Source organism: Lithobates pipiens, unplaced genomic scaffold (assembly GCF_037356315.1).
Source record: "Lithobates pipiens isolate NorthernLeopardFrog02 unplaced genomic scaffold, aLitPip1_a1.2 Scaffold_1, whole genome shotgun sequence".
NCBI lineage: Eukaryota > Metazoa > Chordata > Amphibia > Anura > Ranidae > Lithobates > Lithobates pipiens.
This window is the reverse complement of record NW_027507685.1, coordinates 101,194,681-101,218,107: the sequence shown is the minus strand read 5'-3', so window position 1 is coordinate 101,218,107 and position 23,427 is coordinate 101,194,681. Positions and strand designations below refer to the sequence as shown.

General features: G+C 42.9%; 1 protein-coding gene across 4 annotated transcripts in view; it reads left to right on the top strand.

Moving 5' to 3' along the window:
• TNC (tenascin C) overlaps nt 1-23,427 on the top strand; it is a 209,848-nt gene that overhangs the window by 69,025 nt on the left and 117,396 nt on the right. For all 4 annotated transcript variants that reach the window (XM_077467926.1, XM_077467899.1, XM_077467830.1 and 1 more), the window contains exons 3-7: nt 4,944-6,443; nt 8,959-9,222; nt 11,674-11,789; nt 12,609-12,762; nt 18,356-18,619. In XM_077467926.1, the coding sequence (XP_077324052.1) occupies nt 4,944-6,443; nt 8,959-9,222; nt 11,674-11,789; nt 12,609-12,762; nt 18,356-18,619 (2,298 nt within the window). The remainder of the gene's footprint in view (nt 1-4,943; nt 6,444-8,958; nt 9,223-11,673; nt 11,790-12,608; nt 12,763-18,355; nt 18,620-23,427) is intronic.

Here is a 23,427-nt window from a genome sequence, read left to right as displayed (position 1 = left end):
TCAATGTATATATATATATATATATATATATATATATATATATATATATATAATTATATTTATATATAAAAAAATATGTATTATATATGCATTATATATATATATATATATATATATATATATATATATATATATATATATATATATATAATTAATATGAATAATAAATATGATATATATATATATATATATACATATATTTTTTTGCACGGCTATATATCAAACACATGCAATGTGCTGTAAGTGCCACACTTAAAACTAAATTCATTTAAAAAAATACACTAAAATAAATTTTAGTGCAAACAAACAAAATATTAAATATTATACCCAATTTATTTTGGTAAATTATAAAAAATGAGGTGATAGCATTGGGCAAGTAACAGGTCCTCTTTATAGAGACAACAATGGTCTACTAGGGGTCAGCTGCAGCCCCCTATGTGATAGCATTGGGCAGGTAACTTATCCTCTTTAGAAAGACATCAAGGGTCCCCTAGGGTTCAGCTGCAGCCTCCTATGTGATAGCATTGGGCAGGTAATAGGTCCTCTTTATAGAGACAACAAGGGTCTACTAGGGTTCAGCTGCAGCCCCCTATGTGATAGCATTGGGCAGGTAATAGGTCCTCTTTAGAAAGACATCAAGGGTCCACTAGGGTTCAGCTGCAGGCCCCTATGTGATAGCATTGGGCAGGTAACAGGTCCTCTTTAGAAAGTCAACAAGGGTCTAGTTGGGTTCAGCTGCAGCCCCCTATGGGATAGCATAAATAAATTTTAGTGCAAACAAACAAAATATTAAATATTATACCCAATTTATTTTGGTAAATTATAAAAAATGAGGTGATAGCATTGGGCAAGTAACAGGTCCTCTTTATAGAGACAACAATGGTCTACTAGGGGTCAGCTGCAGCCCCCTATGTGATAGCGTTGGGCAGATAACAGGTCCTCTTTATAGAGACAACAAGGGTCTACTAGGGTTCAGCTGCAGCCCCCTATGTGATAGCATTGGGCAGGTAACAGATCCTCTTTATAGAGACATCAAGGGTCTACTAGGGTTCAGCTGCAGGCCCCTATGTGATAGCATTGGGCAGGTAACAGGTCCTCTTTAGAAAGTCAACAAGGGTCTAGTTGGGTTCAGCTGCAGCCCCCTATGTGATAGCATTGGGCAGGTAACAGATCCTCTTTATAGAGACAACAAGGGTCTACTAGGGGTCAGCTGCAGCCCCCTATGGGATAGCATTGGGCAGGTAACAGGTCCTCTTTAGAAAGTCAACAAGGGTCTAGTTGGGTTCAGCTGCAGACCCCTATGTGATAGCATTGGGCAGGCGACAGGTCCTCTTTAAAGAGACAACAAGGGTCTAGTTGGGTTCAGCTGCAGGCCCCTATGTGATAGAATTGGGCAGGTAACAGGTCCTCTTTAGAAAGTGATCAAGGGTCTAGTTGGATTCAGCTGCAGCCCCCTATTGATAGCATTGGGCAGGTAACAGGTCCTCTTTAAAAAGACATCAAGGGTCTATTAGGGTTCAGCTGTAGCCCCCTATATGATAGCATTAGGCAGGTGACAGATCCTCTTTAGAAACACATCAAGGGTCTACTAGGGTTCAGCTGCAGCCCCCTTAAGTGATAGCATTGGGCAGATAACAGGTCCTCTTTATAAAGACATCAAGGGTCTACTAGGGTTCAGCTGCAGCCCCCTATCTGATAGCATGGGCAGGTAACAGGTCCTCTTTATAAAGACATCAAGGGTCTATTAGAGTTCAGCTGTAGCCCCCTATATGATAGCATTAGGCAGGTAACAGGTCCTCTTTAGAAAGTCGTCAAGAGTCTAGTTGGATTCAGCTGCAGCCCCCTATTGATAGCATTGGACAGGTAACAGGTCCTCTTTATAAAGACATCAAGGGTCTACTAGGGTTCAGCTGCAGCCCCCTATCTGATAGCATGGGCAGGTAACAGGTCCTCTTTATAAAGACATCAAGGGTCTATTAGGGTTCAGCTGTAGCCCCCTATGTGATAGCATTAGGCAGGTGACAGGTCCTCTTTAGAAACACATCAAGGGTCTACCAGGGTTCAGCTGCAGCCCCCTATGTGATAGCATTGGGCAGGTGACAGGTCCTATTTATAGCGACAACAAGGGTCTACTAGGGTTCAGCTGCAGCCTCCTATGTGATAGCATTGGGCAGGTAACAGGTCCTCTTTAGAAAGACATCAAGGGTTTATTTTGGCGGGTCAGCTGCAGCTAATCAAGCACAGATCATGCTTGATTAGCTGCATCTTTGGCTACAGTAGCTGGGGAATGGCATCTGTGAACATATAAGGTCCTGGTTGGGAGCCAAAAGAAGAGTCAACCACTCAGCCACTGTCTAAACCCCCATAAATCTTCATAAAACTGTCCACAGCCCACTTTACTGGCAAAGAACATGCTCCCGGTATTCCTATAAATCTGTATTAGATCAGAGATTAGCCCCTTGTGTGTCTTATAGCCCTGAATAGTTGCAGCGTAGTGACGTTCACCATTGTCTCCTCATTCTCCACTCGTATTATTCCTAATATCCATCATTGAAGGAACATCTGACAGAAGCTCAGCCGTATTCAGCCGTCTCTGTATTAATAGCACGTTGTTCGGTAAGGGATGGTGGAATGCCTTTTTTGGCCTGAGTGTAGAAGTAATGGCTGTTGCAGGAGTCATGCCAGGAATTCCGGTTGGGGAGCTGCGACTCCTGTAGATCCAGCTTTGGTCTCATGCAAATGCTATTTTAAAGCCGAACTCCATGCAAACCGCTCAATACACGGCCAGAAGACATAAAAGGGGGATTTTTAATTTTATTATTTAATATGATTTAAAAAAATTTTTTTTTTATTTATGTCCATCTAGTCCTGAGATCCAGGGCCGAAACAATCTTTTCTGCTCCATTATTGCGAAGCGCATTCACCTACGTCACGTGGGTTTTGTGGTGCTGTTGGTTTAGAATGCATATGTGTAGGCAGCTGCAGGTTTTCTTCCATCCAGTAGGTGGTGCTGTGCCATGCTACAGATGGAGTGGTGTCTATAGAGGGAATTGTCGCATCCTGGAATCTGTTTGTGTCTCAGAGGTGGCGGCTGTCTGTACGCGGCAACTTCTGGTGACCTCAGGCAACTATCTTGGTGTAGAACCTTATAAATAAGGGTAGCCACACCCCACCCCGCCCCCTCCAGACTGTGATTGGACAGTGAAGTAGCAGCAGCAGTCCAGCACGTTTCTTGTCAGCACATGTGCATGAAAAAATATTAAAATAAAATAAAAAAAACATTTCCTGGAGGATCAATTTGCTGTTTCCCTGTCCGGACAGACAGGCCCCCTATTAAAAACAGTATATTATTTTTTTTATAGGTGATACACATAGAGTATAATAACCGTCTATGACATGGATATGCAATTAGCGGACCTCCAGCTGTTGCAAAACTACAAGTCCCATCATGCCTCTGCCTCTGGGTGTCATGCTTGTGGCTGTCAGTGTTTTGCTATGCCTCATGGGACTTGTAGTTCTGCAACAGCTGGAGGTCCGCTAATTGCTTATCCCTGCTCTATGATTAGAGGTTCTGTGTTTGCAGGAGGTTGAAGGTACTGATGCGTTTCGTCACTTGTCCCTTCTTCAGGAGACCCTTTACAACTAGGAATATACATGCATACACTACCACACATTACCAAAAGTATTGAGACAGCTGCCTTCACACACACATGAACTTTAATGGCATCCCAGTCTTAGTCCGTAGGGTTCGATATTGAGTTGGCCCACAAACTCGCTCCTCCATGTCTTCATGGACCTGGCATTGTAAACTGGTCCAAATCATTTGGTGGAGGGGGGGGTTATGGTGTTGGGTGTTTTTTCATGGGTTGGGCTTGGCCACTTAGTTCCAGTGAGGGGAACTCTTAAGGCATCAGAACATGAACTTTAATGGCATCCCAGTCTTAGTCCATAGGGTTAAATATTGAGTTGGCCTGCCCTTTGCAGCTTCAACTCTTCTGGGAAGGCTTGCCACAAGGTTTAGGAGTGTGTCTATGGGGATGTTTGACCATTCTCCCAGAAGAACATTTGTGAGGTCAGGCACTGATGTTGGATAGAAGGCCCAGCCTCTACTCTAATTTGTCCCAAAGGTGTTCCATTGGGTTGAGGTCAGGACTCTGTGCAAGCCAGTCAAGTTCCTCCACCCCAAACTCGCTCATCCGTGTCTTTATGGACCTTGCTTTGTGCACCGGTGTGCAGTCATGTTGGAACAGGAAGGGGCCATCCCCAAACTGTTCTCAGAAAGTTGGGAGCATTAAAGTGTCCAAAATGTCTTGGTATTATGACGCTTTAAGAGTTCCCTTCACTGGAACTAAGGGGCCAAGCCAAGTTCCTCCACCACAAACTCACTCATCCATGTCCTATATAAAGCCTTGCGTAAACTGTTGGCGCTATATAAACCCTGTATAATAATAATAATAATAATGTCCTTATGGACTTTGCTTTGTGCACTGATCCAAACCATTTGGTGGAGGGGGGATTATGGTGTGGGGTTGTTTTTCAGGGATTGGTCTTGGCCCCTTAGCTCCAGTGAAGGGAACTCTGAAGGCGTCGGCATACCAAGACATTTATTTTTTTACTATTTTAGGTCAGTTTTAATTTGATAAAGAAAAGAAAAAAAAACAGGAGATATCTGATACCATTTACCACCAAATGAAAGCCCAATTTGTCGTAAAAAATAAATAAAAAAAACAGATATAATCCACCTGGATGCACAAAGTAGTTGTGATGATATTTACGTTTTTACTAACACATGTCAAAATTGCTAAATTGTGCTTAGGCATTAACATTTGTTTTATCGTTAGGTGGAAAGGGGTTAAGAATGTGTGAATATGATGTCCATGTCCTGCTAAGGTTCTACTTCTAAGAAACATCGTCCTAAACTATGTTTGTGTTATCTTTTATAGGTTTATTGGAGACCAAGCCTTACTGCAATGGGCGTGGAAACTACAGCACAGAAACTTGCGGCTGTGTTTGTGAGCCTGGGTGGAAAGGACCTAACTGCACGGAAGCGGAATGCCCCGGAAACTGCAACAACAGGGGAACATGCGTGGACGGGAAATGCGTCTGCAACCCAGGCTACACCGGAGAGGACTGCAGTGAACTGACCTGCCTGAACGACTGTAACGACCAAGGAAAATGCATTAACGGCGTCTGCGTCTGCTTCGAAGGCTATGGCGGGGAAGACTGCGGCACTGAGGTCTGCCCCGTGCCTTGCGGCGAGCACGGAAAATGCGTGAACGGCCGCTGCGTGTGCGATGAGGATTATACCGGAGAAGACTGCAGCGAACCCAAGTGTCCCAACAACTGCAACAACCGTGGGCGCTGCGTGGACAACGAGTGCGTCTGCGACCACCCCTACACAGGAGAAGACTGCAGCGAGCTGATCTGCCCCAACGACTGCTTTGACCGCGGCCGCTGCATCAACGGCGTGTGCTTTTGCGACGAAGGGTTTACCGGGGAGGACTGCGGAGAGCTTGCTTGCCCAAACAACTGCAACAACAACGGAGTGTGCGTCAACGGAGTGTGCGTGTGCAACGAGGGCTTCATCAACGACGACTGCAGTGGATTGCGATGCCCCAACGACTGCAACAACAGAGGGCGTTGCGTAAATGGACAGTGCATTTGCGACACAGAATACATCGGCGTTGATTGCGGCGATCTCAGGTGCCCCGATGACTGTAACAAGAGAGGAACCTGCGTTAACGGGCAGTGCATATGTGATGAGGGATTCACAGGCCTTGACTGTAGCGAGCTGAGGTGCCCCAATGACTGCAACAACAAGGGCCGCTGTGTCAACGGGCAGTGCGTGTGTGATGAAGGGTTCACGGGTCTCGATTGCGATGAACTGAGATGCCCCAACGACTGTAATAACAAAGGCCGTTGCGTCAACGGGCAGTGCGTGTGCGATGAAGGGTTCACGGGTCTCGATTGCGATGAACTGAGATGCCCCAACGACTGTAATAACAAAGGCCGTTGCGTCAACGGGCAGTGCGTGTGCGATGAAGGATTCATGGGTCTCGATTGCGGTGAACTGAGATGCCCCAATGACTGTAATAACAAAGGGCGTTGCGTCAACGGGCAGTGCGTGTGCGATGAAGGGTTCATGGGAGAAGATTGCTCTGAACTTAAGTGCCCCAACGATTGCAACCACAGAGGGCGCTGTGTCAATGGGCAGTGTGTATGCGACAACTTGTTCATTGGCGATGATTGCGGTGAACTGCGATGCCCTGACGATTGTAACAACAGAGGAGTGTGCGTTGATGGTCAGTGCATATGCAATGAAGGGTATGCCGGAGACAACTGTGGTGAACTCACGTGCTTCAACAACTGCAATAACCAAGGTCGTTGCGTCAACGGACAATGCGTCTGCGATGAAGGCTTTATCGGAGAGTTCTGTGATGGAGGTAGGTCCAGCTAAGAATAAAATGTATTGTGAGTTATTTTATTTTGTTTTAAGTGTTTGCCGAACCTCTCACAGTAGATATACTGTGAGCAGGTGGCCCAGCCAGGCGTATTTCCTGGTTTGGGCGGCATGCATGTGTGCGACCCCATGCTGACGCGTGCTGTGACTGAACACAAGTGAAAAGGTTTCTGATAAGGAGAACTCAAAAGGTGTGCCACATTCTTGTGATTGAACACAGCACAAGTTGGTCAGTAGGTTACAGCCAATGATTATGGCTGAACACCTGCTGAACCGCTGTGGCCAATCACAGCACAGAGGTCTGTGGTGACAAACACAAGGAACTCTGTGCACAGACAGTGATCTGTCTGTTTCTTCTCCCTGAACTCAACTCTGACTTCAGGGAGAAAAAGCTGCCAGATCTGTTAGTAAAAGAAGCACATATTACACTTGTTAGGCACACAGTTAGCCCCTTGGTTTCCCCCTTGATGTTAACCCCTTCCCAGCCAATAGAGTAGGGCGAAAGGTTCGGGCCAAGCAAAAGTTCATCCCGAACATCGCCCATTAGGGGGCTTCTAGATTCCAGAAGTCCTTTGCCCTCAGACCCCCACAACCACAGTCTCCATCAACATAAGGACAATCTGATTTGGGGTGAGAGGGGCCCTCCCTGCCCCAAAGCACCCACCCCCTGCATGTTAGTGTCACTAACGACATCAGTGTCACTAACGGCATCAGTGTCAGTTAGCTAGCATCCCTCCCAGCCAGTCAGTCAGTGAGCACCAGATTTCCCACCACATTACCACAGTCACACTATAAGTCGCTGATCGACCATTGCACCCTCCAAGCACAGAGACCAGGGTCTCACCAAGAGCCCTTACCAACGTTTGGGACCCAGAACTCTCGATTCCGGGTTACCTGATCGTTGTGATAGCCTCTGATTGGCTATCACAGTGAGCACCCCCCCCCCCCCGTGTTTTCTCTCTCTTTGAATAGAGCGGAGACAATTGTTGCAATATATGGTCAACAAAGAGAAATGGTTACAATACATAGGCAACAGACAGTCAATGGTGGTTAATACATGGGAAATTGTGACAATATGTAGGCACGCAGCAAACAAGCAATGGAGACAACATGTGGGCAACAAACAGGCAATTATTACAATATGTGGGCAACAAATGTGAAATTGTTACAATACACAGGCAAGAAACATGAAATTGTTCCAAAATATGGGCAACAAAAACATTTTGTTTATTACAATAGCTGGGCAACAGATGAACAATTATGATATCATATGGGCAAGAAATGGGCAATAGACAGGCAACAAACAGGCAATTGTTGCAATATGTGGTCATCAAAGAGAAATGGTTACAATACATAGGCAACAGACAGTCAATGGTGGTCAATACATGGGCAATTGTGACAACATGTAAGCAGGCAATGGAGACAACATGTGAGCAACAAACAGGCAATTATTACAATATGTGGGTAACAAAAAGGGAATTATTACAATACACAGGCAAAAAACAGGTGATTGTTGCGAAAGAAGGGTAACAAAAAAACATCTGTTTTTTTACAATAGGTGAGCAACAGATGAACAATTGTGACATCATGTGGGCAAAAAATGGGCAATAGTGACAATAGACAGGCAACAAACAGGAAACTGCTGCAATATGTGGTCAACAAAGAGAAATGGTTACAATACACAGGCAACAGACAGTCAATAGTGGTCAATACATGGGCAATTGCAACAATATGTAGGCAACCAATGGGCAATGGGGACAACATGTGGGCAAAAAACAGGCAATCATTACAACATGTGGGCAACAAAAAGGAAATTGCTACAATGCATAGGCAAGAAACAGGCAATTGATACAAAACATGGGCAACAAAAAACGGTTGTTTATTACAATTGGTGGGCAATAGATGAACAAATGTGACCACATATGGACAAAAAACAGGCAATAGTGGCAATACAGGGGCCACAAACAGGCTGTTGTTGCAATACATGGCCAACAAATGGGCATTCATTTAAATACGTGAGATAATACTTGGTCAAGAAATGGGTAATCATAACAATATATGGGCAACCAACAGCCAAATATTACAATATCATATGTGGGCAGCATATATTAAAGTTTAGTCTTGTATCAGAGTTCTGTTGAATTTTAAAAGGTGCCATCATCCAAAATAGAGGGCAAGCAAAAGGGCAGTTGGCATAATACGTAGGCAAAAAAATGGACAATCACTACAACATACCATGTTCATTGTAATTTCTGATGCCATGGTCCCTTACCAATGAGTTCATTCATAATTTCTACATAGACAATTAAAACAACACATACCAAACTGTATGTGGATTCACCCTAATATATGTAGCATTGTGCAGTGGTCGTTCAATTAAAACCTTTCATAATCGTTGACAGTCAATGGGTACTGTATGCCAATTAACTGTATGCCAATTAACGCTGCCATGAAATCAGGATCTTAAAACCTTGTTAACTTTTGCTCCCATCCAACAGTATCACCACCAGAAAACCTAATTGTGACAAACGTGACCACACAAACTGTAAATCTCGAATGGGCCAACAAAATCAAAGTCTCTCGGTATCTGATCACGTACACTCCAACGAGCGTTGGAGGGCTAGAGCTCGATTTTAGTGTGCCTGGAGACCAAACCACAGCCACCATTAAGCAGCTTGAACCAGGCGTGGAGTATTTTGTTCGTGTCTATGCTATCCTGAGGGACCAGAAGAGCATCCCCATCAGTGCAAGAGTTGCAACGCGTAAGTAAGCTTTGGATATATCTATGAACTCAGTCATCAGATGGAATTTGGTCCATTTGATAACAAAAATGATACCCCAGTGGACATAAGTACTATTGCAGATGTATGCATAAAGCACTAGTCCCAACCTCATTGTCACTGGTTGGAGACCGAGTTGCTGAGAGGGCTTCCCTTATGGCTCTGATCTAAGCACCCCTAAATGGGGTGACAGAAGTACAAGGTTCAAAGAAGCATGGGTGCCGGATAGAGATGATGTCAAGATGAGTTGAGGACATATGCAGCGAGGCAGCAGCATAGACAGGAAGCAGGCAGAGCAAGGTCCAATAGTAGGCCAAGGTCAGTAACAGGGAGGCAGGCAGAGCAAGGTCCAATAGCAGGCCAAGGTCAGTACCAGGAAGGCAGGCAGAGCATGGTCAAATAGCAGGCCAAGGTCAGTATCAGGGAAGCAGGCAAAGCAAGGTCCAATAGCAATTCAAGGTCTTTACCAGTGAAGCCATCAGAGCAAGGTCCAGTAGCAAGTCAAGCTCAGTACCAAGGAGGCAGGCAGAGCAAGGTCCAATAGCAAGCCAAGGTCAGTATCAGGGAAGCAGGCAGAGCAAGGTCCAATAGCAGGTCAAGGTCAGTACCAGGGAAGAAGCCAGAGCAAAATCCAATAGCAGGCCAAGGTCTTTACTAGGGAAGCAAGCAGAGCAAGATCAAGTAGCAGGTCAGGGTCAGTACCAGGGAGGCAGGCAGTGCAAGGTCCAATAGCAGGCCAAGGCCTTTACCAAGGAAGCAAGTATAGCAAGGTCCAATAGCAGATCAGGGTCAGTACCAGGGAGGCAGAACAAGTTACAATAGCAGATCAAGGTCAGTACCAGGAAAGCAACAGAGCAAGGTCCAATAGCAGGCCAAGGTCAATACCAGGCAAGCAGGCAGAACAAGGTCCAATAGCAGGCCAAGGTCCATACCAGGGAAGCAGGCAGAACAAGGTCCAACAGCAGGCCAAGGTCTGTACCAGGGAAGCAAGCAGGACAAGGTCCAGTAGCAGGTCAGAGTCAGTACCAGGGAACCAGGCAGAGTGAAGTCCAGGAGCAGGCTGAGGTCAGTACCAGGGAAACAGGCAGAAAATAGTCAGAGGCAAGCCAAGGTCAGTGTTCAGAATCCACAGAGCAAGGTTAGGAATGATCTGGGTCAGCAATGGAATATCAGTGAGCAAAAGCAGATAGACAGGTCACAGGAAATCTGAAGAACATCCAGCAATTAGCACACACCAGGATCTCCTTTAAAAAAGCATCTTGGCACCAATGCGTGCAGATGTGGGTGCCAATGTGCAAGGGCACACACAAATGCACCTATGTGTCAGGGCATGCTGGATATTAGCTCAAGCTCGCCTGTGGGCTGGTACATGTGCACAAGTCTTAGCGGCATGGGAATGAGCATTTGTTCCTATTTATTTGATTCCTGACACTCATGCTCTTCTGATAACCAAACTTTAGAAAGCTCCAATCCATGCTTGGGGCCACCAAAAAAAGAAAGATGAGAAGGCAGAGAGGGAAACTAACAGGAGAAACAGCTGGTTTACTGGGATCTGCTGGCTGTTGGGGGACACCACACAACTACAACCTTCTGCTCTGGAAATCACAGTGCCACCAGCAGGTGATCCAGGTCCAAACAGATTATAACTGAACAGTTCCAAGGAAAGATGAAGCAAGATCTTTAGCATGAGAATAACTGTCAATGATACCATTTTAGGGCTTTGTTAAGACCGCTACAAAATTGTTTTGGTTGCACCTGAAGTCCATTGACCTTCTGCTTAATTCATTTCTGTGAAGCAACCGCCAATCCATGCTTGGGGCCACCAAAAAAAGAAAGATGGGGAGACAGAGAGAGAAACTAACAGGACAAACCACTGGTTTACTGGGATCTGCTGGCTGTTGGGGGTTACCACAACTACAACCTTCTGCTCTGGCAATCACTGTGCCACCAGCAGGTGATCCAGGTCCAAACAAACAGATTATAACTGAACAATTCCAAGGAAAGATGAAGCAAGAACGTTAGCATGAGAATAACTGAAATAGTGAAACTTATACAATTTTAGGGCTTTGTTAAGACTGTTACAAAATTGTTTTGGTTGCACCTGAAGTCATTATGAAGTGGTTTGACATAATGCAATGCTTTTCTCTCTCCCATTCCTTGGTTCACTATTGGCCAGTGAGTCCATTTATCATAGTAATGGACCAGTAGTGCAGAGTTGGAGGGTCAGTCCCATTAGTTTTTGCGAGGCCAACTCTAGGTGCCTACTTTATATGTCTATGCCCTCTGAAGATGTAGTTCATACGTTTTTGTGGGGGTTTTTTTTGGTCATCCTGTGTATTCATTTAGTTAATCTGCGAAGTCTGAAAAATATATGCTGTCCACGAATGAACAATATCTCTAATTTTCTTTGTTTTGTTTATTTATTTTTAACAGATTTGCCCACCACAGATGATCTGAGGTTTAAAACCGTGAAGGAGACCTTTGTAGATGTGGAATGGGAGCCATTGGATATCTCATTTGACACATGGAAACTTATATTCCAGAACACTGTGAGTATAGACCGAACATAAAAAAAAAAATAAACCCTCTCCCAGTATTTAAATTCTTTCCCCAGCACTTCCTCATGCTGCTCGCTCCTGCACGCTCAATGCTGATTCCCTGGACTTCTGGTCTACACAGGAAAGAGTTGATAGTGCAATATGGAGCCAATCTGTTAGGTGGGAGAAGGGCGGAGGAGAAGGAGGGGAGTGCCTTGCCAACCTAGGCCATGAGGGCTGTGTGTTTTTCTTGATGTACACAGTGTACGTAGACACAACTCTAGTCCCTACATGTAAGGGCAGCTCCATAGGATGCTGCAAGAGAAAGGTGTCATTGGGAGGAATTGTGCCCCATCATTGGTGTCGTTGGGCCCCATTGTTGTTGTCATTGGGAGGAATTGTGCCCCATTGTTGGTTGTCAGTGGGAGGAATTGTGCCCTCTTCATTGGAGTCAGTGAGGGGGAATTATGCCCCATTGTTGGTATCATGGGATGAAATAGTGCCCCAAGGGCTGGATAAAAGTAAGCCCCGGGCCATAGTTTGGGAACCACTGCCCTACACCATTAAATTTAAGAAATGGAAGCACCTGCAATTGACTTGGTATCAGCCGCCTGTACTCTACTATTATTATTATTATAATATTAAGTATAATAATAATAATAATCATCATAATAATATTACTATTATTAGAAGTATTATTATTTTTATGATTATTATTAATAATAATAATAAAAAATCATCATATTAAAATTTTTGTTTATTTAATTCGTTAATTAATCTATTTATTTATTTATCTTTGTATTTATTTTTTGAAATATTGCTTTATTCCAGAAAAAGCTGAACGGAGAGATAAGCACGAGCCTGGAAAGACCGGTCACCTCCTATACACAACACGGACTTGCCCCCGGAGAGACCTATGAAGTATCAATCCATGTAGTTAAAAATAACACTCAAGGACCACCTTTGACCAAGTTCACCACAACAAGTAAATTCTTATGTATTTTTTTTTTTTTTTTTTAAGGAACACTTTGTGATGAATATATGTGATGGCTTTATTAATATCTTAAAAAAAAAAACAGAACAGAAACTAAAAAAAGAGATGTTGAGGAACCCAATCAAGTGGAGACCGGAGGGGTGATCCCTCTTTTCTGTAGCATTTCTGTAATCTTCCAGTTCCATGAATACATAAAAATTGAGCTTTGGGTTGGTGGTTGCACATATATGATGTATGGTGGGAAGGATTTAACTGACTTAACCCAACCATGATTTGGGTTGCGTGGCACCAACATTGGTAAAAGATCTGTAGTTGTGCCAAAATCTGATGGTGCCTCTGCTTGATCTGCACCATATAAAGGAACCGTTCAAAAACATACATGGCATCGGGCACTGGATACATCTACTGCACAGTATATGCATTTCATGCAAGTCATTCTGCAGAACAAGCAGTAGACTGGCCATTGTTTAATTGTGTTGGTTCCTGGGTTCCCCTGTTCCTCGAAACCAGGGGCCATGGAAAACTGCCTCAAAAGTTAGATACAGATGAGCTCCAGAAGGTAGGGGGTAGATAGAAGAACACCAATTCCCTAACCTCCTCTTTGCAAGGACCTAGAGGTGACAAGGATTTGGGGACTTCCAGGTTCAGAGCTGCCATTCCCTGACTGTTATAGCCAAAGAAGCAGACCCCCAATGTATCCAGTAGACCACTGAAGTCTCCAGCAGCTAATAGACCCCCAATGTTTCCAGTAGACCACTGATTTCTCCAGCAGTTATAGACCCCTAATGTTTCCAGTAGATCACTGATGTCTCCAGCAGCTATAAGACCCCTGATGTTTCCAGTAGACCACTGATGTCTCCAGCAGCTATAAGACCCCTGATGTTTCCAGTAGACCACCGATGTCTCCAGCAGCGAATAGACCCCCAATGTTTCCAGAAGACCACGGATGTCTCTAGCAGCTAATAGACCCCCAATGTTTCCAGTAGACCAATAATGTCTCCAGCAGCTAATAGACCCACAATGTTTCCAGTAGACCACTGATGTCTTCAGCAGCTAACAGCCCCCCGATGCATCCAGTAGACCACTGATGTCTCCTGCACCTAACAGACCCCCAATGTCTCCATAAAGTGTATCTGTGTACCCAGACGGGACGTCAGTTAGCCACAGCTCAAGGAATCCCTAGCCACTCCTTGACGTACCCTAGTGGAGAATGGCTAGCTTAGACTGTTGAAAGTGACTCATGCAGATTGTAGGGGAATGAGAGCAGACAGTGCTTTCGATTGAGGCAAGTACGCAATATGGAAAGGTATGTTCTGTTATTTTTTTCATTTCAGAGGTTCACAACTACTTTAAGTCATAAGCAGAGAAGAATGAACTGAAAATGCTCAAGCAACACTCTTCGAATCTTGCTTCCCACTCCATGTCTGACCATTGGTCTTGGCGACAAAGAGTGCAGTGTTAGACCCCGTAGCCCCGAATGGAAATGAAAACACATGGCTCCAAGTGCCAATAGAAAAGGGTGGCAAATCTTTAAGTCAAGCCAGCTGCTTCGTCACACAATGTAAAAATAACAGCCATGACCTATTTCTCTCCACCGGCTAAGTCTCCTTCTATTTAATCAGACTAAACAGGAACATGTCTGCTCCCCCATAGTTCCAGAGACTTGTGAATGAAAATGAAGGTTATAAATCAATAAAACGTCCGGGTCCCTTAGTGAGAGCAGAGGTGGGGGGGGAAACCACATAAATGGTGCCTGGAAAATCCATCATTTTTACGGCATTGTGTTTCGAAAACGGCTCGCCTCAGTTTCTAATACCCAGTTCAAGGAATTCCTGAAGGATTCATCCATAAATCTGTGAAAACAGGAGTTTGCTATAAAAGTTTAACATTAAATGTTGCTTGTGGCAGGGAGGCACTAAATCTATCTTTTAAAAAATATACAAGCACGCTATTGATTTGCTAATGATATTTGTCACAAGCGTATGCACGGTTCCGTACAACCCAACAATTACATATTTAATTTATTATCCTCATTCTGCAAACATCAATTTTAGCTGATTGTGCCTCTTTGTTGGCTTTTTAACAGACTTGTCTCTTTTTTATTGGTGGAGGGCCATGAAAGGGTTTTGATATATTTTTTTATAAAAATAAAATATTTTGTTGTATAGTTTGGGAGTGCAGCGTGGGCCCTGTTTCTACAGGCTTTGTTCAGATTATTAAGCACTTGCTGCCCTGGGCAATTTATTTATTTATTTTTATATATATATTTTTTTTATTATATTATTATTATTGCTTTTTATTTTTTATTTTTTTGTAGTAATAATAGTCTTAGTAGTATCAGCCTTTGTTCAGATTAATCATCTGCTCTCCGGGGGAATTTTTAAATATTATTACTATTATTAGCCTTTTGTTCAGAATATCCATCTGCTTTCCGGGGCATTTTAAAAAATTGTATATTATTTTTATTATTATTATTATTATTCTTTTTTTTTTTTTAATAATGACCCTATTAAATACCTTATGTGTGTATACATATGCGTACTAGACCTATTTGTTACAAGCGTATGTGCGGTTCCGCACAACCCAACAATCACATATTTATTTTATGATCCTCGTTCTGCAAACATCAATTTTAGCTGATTTGGGCCCTTTGGTGGCTTTTTAACAAATCTGTCTCTTTTTTATTGGTGGAGGGCCATGAAAGGGTTTTGATATATTTTTTATAAAAATGAAATATTTTGTTATAGGTTTGTTAGTGCAGTTTGGCCCCTATATCTATAGGCTTTGCTCAGATTATTAAGCACTTGCTGTCCTGGGCAATTTATTTATTATATTATTATTATTCCTTTTTTTTTTCAGTAGTAATAATAATAGTAGAAGTAGTATCAGCCTTTGTTCTTAATCATCTGCTCTCAATTTTGAAATATTATTACTATTATTAGCCTTTTGTTCAGAGTAACCAACAGCTTTCTGGGGCAATTTTTTAATTTTTATATTATTATTATTATTATTTGTTTGCAAAAAAAAACATATAAAATACCTTATGTGTGTACACATATGCGTACCGGACCTACGTGTTTGCATTTGCTTGTTTACGCAGGGGTGCTTTTACATTTTTTTATTTATTTTATTTAAATATTTATTTTTACACTTTTTTTCCTTTTAACTTTATTGCTATCACAAGTGGGCAAACAAGCCCCCTTGTCATAGCTATGGGCAGGTAACAGGTAATTGTTACGGAGACATCAGGGATCTAGTAGACCCCTGATGTCTCCCCTGCTCTCAAAAGCAGATAACCATGCTTGGTTAGCTGCTTCTATGGCTGTAACAGGCAGGGAATGAGAGTGCTGGAGCCAGAAATGGTGAAATCATCGCTTCTGGGTTAATTTGTCACAAAGGCGATCAAGGAATGAATGTTCCTCCATCTCCTCTGTGGGTAGACCGTTTACCATGGTCCCAGGCTCCCTAGAGGAATGAGAAACTGGAGAACCAAGGAGCCACCATAGCTGTGGGGGGGTTCATAGCCTATGAATCCCCCCACAGCCATGGTGGCTCCTTGGCTCTCCAGTTCCTCGTGAACCCCCCCACAGCCATGGTGGCTCCTTGTCTCTCCAGTTCCTTGTGAACCCCCCCCCCCCCCCCACAGTCATGGTGGCTCCTTGGCTCTCCAGTTCCTCATTCCTCTAGGGAGCCCGGGACCATGGTAAGCAGTCTACCCACAGAGGAGATGGAGGAACATTCATTCCTTGATCTCCCATAGCACTGTAAAAGGCTGTACCAGCCGTAATCCTGGTATAACCGTTTGCTGTCAGAACATTTTAATAAGTATGTTGGATGGCAAGTAGTTAATTTTTGATGATTGTTTATGTCTACGGAACCTGAAAGAATGAAATTTTGCACTGAAGCTCCTTTTGTTGGAAGGTAGGGTTTTGCTTTCATTTTTGACATTTAGGAAGACGCAAGCAAGGCCATCGGAAAGATATGTGGCTTTTTCCCCCACCCCGGCTTCTGAAAGAAGCATCTTGTGAGATGGGGATGTGGGTGCGAGACATGCAAATGTTCAACTCATTCTGCAGAGCAAGCACTAGACTGGCCATTGTTTAACCGCATGATGTAATCTGTAGTCTGGGTCCTGGGCCAATAAACAGCATCCGTAGACTTCCCAAACTTTACAGTGCATTATTTTTTTAAACTATACAAGGCATGCTAAAAGAATACATTAAATATCGAAAAATAGATAATACAATATATAATAATATATGATAAAGTAATAATAACAATAACAGCAAGAATAATAATAAAATATAATATAATAATAATAATAATAATAATATATTATTATATTATTATACAGGTTTTAATATATATATATATATATATATATATATATATATATATATATATATATATATATATATATATATATATATATATATATATATATATATATATATATTGTCAACAGGGGTTGACATTTTTTGCTAAATAATTGAATAAAGATAGAACATTTGGGAAAAAAATCTTCGCTTCATGTTGTAAAATTTAGCAAATATTTAATATTTCTTCATAAATTTAGGCCAAAATTTATTCTGCTCCATTTCTTAGGTGAAAATAACTGGGAGCCAGGGGGATCATTGCGAGAGACCAGGAGCTGTCTTTGGCAACTTGGTCACTGTGTTGGGAGTGGGCAGTTAAGACACCCTTAGCTCAGGAACCTTGGCCACCCAGTGAGGTTGCATTAAAGCCCCAACCTCTTTGTTTCCGCACATATGCATTGCGTGTCACATGGGTGGCAAGAGGTGAAATTGCTCTCCAGGGTTTCATAAGCTAACTTTATCCTGGACTTGCTCTTGATCTTAAAAAAATTACCCCATTATTTTGCCTCTAAATTAGGCCAAGAGTAGTTGAGCTCCTCTAACCCTCAATGGCAATTTTATAGTAGACCTAAAGACATTTTTTGGCATGTTAATAGAACAAGGGACAATTATAACCCCATGCCATCTTTGTCTCACTGGATTATTCTTCACTTCCTGTGCCGTAGTCGATACAAGGAAATGGGAGGAAATCCTTCCAAAGTGAAGGAATCCCGGTGTCCCCTTTGGAAGATTCCCCCTTCTATTCCTGCTCTGGTCAGCAGGATAAATAAAGAGGGTGAATCTACCTACAGACAGCAATAAGAGCCTGGTGGGGGTTATAATCCCTCATCACTCATCCAAAAATAAATAAATAAATAAATAAATAAAAGTTTTGCCTTTAGATAAACTTTAAGCCAATTGAACTTGAAAAAAAAAAAATGTAAAAATAATAATAATAATTTTTCTTTCTTTGTTGACTCCAATACATTTTTTTGAAAATGGTGAAATTCAGCTGCAATCTTAAATTTGTGGCTAAATTGTTCTCCTTAGTTTTGAGACCTTGAAATCCTTCAATTGACCAAATTTCCATATAAATATGAAATGGAGAATGAAGAACAATGCAAAGTGTATCAACCTAATTTCTCAGTTACTTGTACAATGGTTCTTAACGGTTCTTAATGACATGAATGCCATTAAGCGATCCATAAAAATACCTCATTGTGTTCCAGGATTGGACGCCCCCAGTGAAGTAGATGTGAAGGATGTTACTGACACTTCAGCACTGATAACATGGATGAAACCCCAGGCGGAAATCGATGGAGTTTCTCTTACCTACGGAACAGAAAATGAGCCCAGAACCACCATAGAACTTTCTGAAGATGAAACTCAGTTTGCCATGAATGATCTACGACCCGACACCGAGTATGAAGTTATATTGATATCACGACGTGGAGAAATGACAAGCTCCCCTGTCTCAGAGACATTTACAACAGGTACCCGAAAAACATTTTATTTTAGATTTTATTGAAAGCTTGTGGTTTTTTTTTCCTAATATGGTTTTTAATTAAATTATTCATTTTTAATTTAATTGATATTAAATGTATTAAATTATTTATTAATTATACTTATTAAATTGCTATTTTTAAAAAAATAATTTATATTAAATGAATACGTCATGTATTCATTATTTTTATTAAATGTATATATTTTTTTATAATTTATATTACATTTATTAAATAGTTAAAAATATATATATATTAAATTAATTTAATTTTTTTTAAAAATCTCCAAAAAGTCCAGTTTATACTTGTGATGAGAAAACTTCTGTAAACATTGTGTAATATATATATATATATATATATATATATATATATATATATATATATATATATATATATATATATATATATACATATATATATATATATATATATATATATATATATATATATATATATATATATATATATATATATATATATATACAATATATATATATATATATATACATATATATATATATATATATATATATATATATATATATATATATATATATACATATATATATACTGTATAATTATTGAGGGCTGTACCAACGCAAGAGTGGGCATAACTGTTTTATTACCTTTGAGGCCCAAAATCACCTGCAACCATTTTTAAAAGCAAACAGTTTTTTATTAGTGCCTCCAAACATGTCAACAAAAACAGCTTCCTTCAATAAAAAAGTCAAATAAACAGTTCACAGACAGTGGCATCACTAGAGTTGGTGTCAACTGATCTGGTAATACATGGTGTCACCCCCCTGTGTGGTAAAACATAACGTCACCCAAAACACACCCCCCTAATCGAGTTGTCTCCTTTCTAGCCCGCCACAGTGCCCTGCAGGGCTCTGGGCAGGCTAGTTTTGGGCCAGCAGCACATGGTCAGGGTGCATACCCCAAACTGCTGTTCAAAAGATATAGCAAAAAGGAACCACATGACTGGCTCACCACCAATATCTTGGTTTCACCCTGGGGTAGGGTTCCCAGGGGTTTTAGGGTGACGTACAGGCTGCAGGGGTTCAACAACAAGTGTCTTGGTTTCCAGAGCCTTGCTCATAGCTCGTGAACTCCTCCACATTGCCTCACTGACACAGGTGACCCTATTGCCTTTCAAGCCTCTCTTGCCTGGGGTCCTAACCCCTTTGGGGCCAGAGTCCTGATTGTCAGGATTTGGAGGTTCTTCCCACCCAAAACTCTTTGAACCTGCAAAGGTCTGGGTCTACTAATACAGACTTATCAATCCAGAGGGTACTGGAAATCAGTCCTCACTTTTGCCAAAATTCCCCCAAAACACCTCGCCCTACATAGGTGAGAACCCCTGAGAACCAAGCAATGTCTCCAAAACTGCTCCCCTTAAAGGGACCATGGCTCAAATACCTGGGAAATATACCTGCCATCCAGGACACATTCCCGGTGTCCTGTACACTTTACATAGATTGTTCAAATTTCACATGTTGGTTGGGTAACTCTATATAGAAACACTTCTTCTTTCTCATTGGAGGCAAATAATGGATTCCAAGCAGAAGCAATGTGCCATCATTGAGTTCTTGAGGAAGGAGTCTGTCTAATGCCGCGTACACACGTAGCCAACTATCCGGTGGACTTAGTCTGACGGACTTCCCGCCGGACTGTCCGCCGGACTTTCCGAACGAGCTACTTACCCACACACGGCACTTTTTCAGCGGACTAATACGGCGTACTAAGTCCGCCGGACTATCCGCCGTACTTTTGAAATGAACGGACTCGCCCACACACGCGGAGGAAAGTCCGCTCATTTTGAGCGCGTCTCCAGGTAGCCAGGGCCAGCGAAGGAGGCGTTGCTGGCCCCGTCACCTGGTATGGACTTAAAGGGGAATCCCTACGCTGAAAAATCGACATGGGGTCCCCCCCTAGGTCCACATCAGACCCTTGTCCGAGCACGATGTCACAGTCCCAGCATCCTCTTGGACTGTGACATCATAATAGGCGGGGACATTATCCGGCGATGTCCCTATATAAGTCGCCGCACCCCGTGTCCCTGCCATTGTGAGCGGAGGATGTGACGAGGCAACATCTGAAGAGAAGAAGAGAAGAACAGAAGACGGCGACAGCGGCGACAAAAGTCTGTAAAAGAGCTAGAAGAAGGCGCGGTGGCCCGGCAAGAAGAACCGAAGAGGGGGACAGACCCCGAAAGAGGGGGACAAGACCCCCGAAGTCGGAAGAAGAGGGCGGCGGCGGCAAAGAAGAAAGCCGGGCTCCTCCGCTAAAAGAGCTAGCAGAAGATAGCGGAGGAGTCCGGCGAGAAGACCCCCGAAGACGGACAGAAGACCCCCGGAGCTGTGCAATAAACTATTTTAACCCTTGTGTGTTGTGTTTTATTTTTACTTTTTTCCACAGGTGAATGGGTAGGGGTACATTGTACCCCATACTCATTCACATAGGGTGGGGGGGCGGTATCCGGGGGCCCCCTTATTAAAGGGGGCTCCCGGATTCCGATAAGCCCCCCGCCCGCAGACCCTGACAACCAACGGCCAGGGTTGTCGGGAAGAGGTCCTTGTCCTCATCAACATGGGGACAAGGTGCTTTGGGGTGAGGGGGCCGCGCGGCCCCCCCTTCCCCAAGGCACCCCTCATGTTGAGGGCACGCAGCCTGGTACGGCTCAGGAGGGGGGACGCTCGCTCATCCCCACCCCCTTTCCTGGCCGGCCGGGTAGCATGCTCAGACAAGGGTCTGATGTGGACCTAGGGGGGGACCCCCATGCCAATTTTTCAGTGTAGGGATTCCCCTTTAAGTCCATACCAGGTGGCGAAGGAGGCGTCGCTGGCCCCGGCTACCTGGAGACGCGCTCAAATTGAGCGGACTTTTCTCCGGGCGGGAAAAGTCAGTTCATTTCAAAAGTACGGCGGACTGGCATACACACAGACTTTTCCACCGGATTGTTTGATCGTGTGTACGCGGCATTACATCCACAGAATGCTACAGAATGTTTATGAAGATGACACCATTGCGAAGAGCAATGTCTTTTCATTAGTGCCTTGTCGATGTTGTAATCTCCCTAAACATTCTGTAGCTTTCTGTGGCTGTCGGACAGACTGTACCCCTCCTTCCTCAAGAACTCAATTACGGCGCATTGCTTAGGCTTGGAATCCATTATTTACCAGCAATGGTGTTTCCCATTGAGAAAGTAATAAACTTTTCACTTGCATCATCTTTGTGAACATTCTGTAGCCTTCCGTTTATGTCGGACAACCTACGTCCATCCTTCGTAATGGTACTCAAATGGCACATTGTATCTGCTTGGAATCCTTTATTTACCTACAATGGTGTCTCCCATTGAGAAGGTATCTACCTTTCTAATGGTGCCATCTCCATAAGCATCCTGTAGCCTTCTGCAGAGGACAACATGCGCCTCTTCTTCGTCAAGAACTCAATGGCAGCACAGGAGGGGTATAGGCTGTTGGACATCAACAGAAGACTTCAGAATGTTTGAGTAGAGCAATATTGTGTCATTAGTGACCTGCAATTAAAATTACTATAGAGGAAGAGTTACCCACCCTTTGCAGCTATAACAGCTTCAACTCTTCTGGGAAGGTTGTCCACAAGGTTTAGCAGTGTGTCTATGGGAATGTTTGATCATTCTTCCGGAAGCTGGACAAGAAGGCCTGACGCACGTCTCCACTCTAATTCATCTCAAACGCATTCTATCGGGTTGAGGTCAGGACACTGGGATTATGATGTGGGGTTGTTTTTCAGGGGGTGGGCTTGGCCCATTAGTTCCAGGAACTCTTAAGGCGTCAGCATACCAAGACATTTTGGACAATTGCATGGTCCCAACTTTGTGGGAACAGTTTGGGAATGGCCCCTTCCTGTTCTAACATGACTGCAGACCAGTGCACAAAGCAAGCTCCATAAAGATATGGATGAGAGAGTTTGGGGTGGAGGAACTTGACTGGCTTGCACAGTCCTGACCTCAACCCGATAGAACACCTTTGGGATGAATTAGAGTGGAGACTGCGAGACAGGACTTTTTTCCAATATCAGTGCCTGACCACACAAATGTGCTTTTGGACGAATGGTCAAATATTCCCATAGACACACTCCTAAACCTTGGTGAACAGCCTTCCCAGAAGAGTTGAAGCTGTTATAGCTGCAAAGGGTGGGCCAGCTCAATATTGAACCCTATGGAATAAGACCGGGATGCCATTAAAGTTCATGTAGGTGTAAAGGTGTCCCAATACTTTTGGTAATATAGTGTATAGGTGAGATGCCCAAGTCATGTCTTCTGTTTCTAATCATATAGAAGTCACACCACACTACAAATATCTTGCTCAATCTCTTGTAACAATTTATTACCCAGAACATTGGTGTGTACATACCCTCCCACGGACCTGGTAATAAATTGTTACAAGGGATTGAGCAAGATGTTTGGAGTGCAGTGATTACTTCTGTACATATATATACTTTATATAGAAGAACATTTGATAAAAGTTTCCAAAATAATTTTTTTTTTTTCTTTACATCTGCTTTTACAACCACATCACACAAGTACTACAAAAACATACAGTACATAGCAAACATACTCGTAAAACAGTAGGGATTGACACTAAAAGGTCACCAGGCTTCCTACATAATAGAAGTCGGTTAACGGAAACGCTAAGGGCTAAAGCAAGAAGCTAAACTGATTATATTTACTCCGCACTGAGTACTCTATCTATACACATGAATGTCATGGCAAACAGCCATGAAATTTGACAAATGGCCATCTCAATATGAACTCC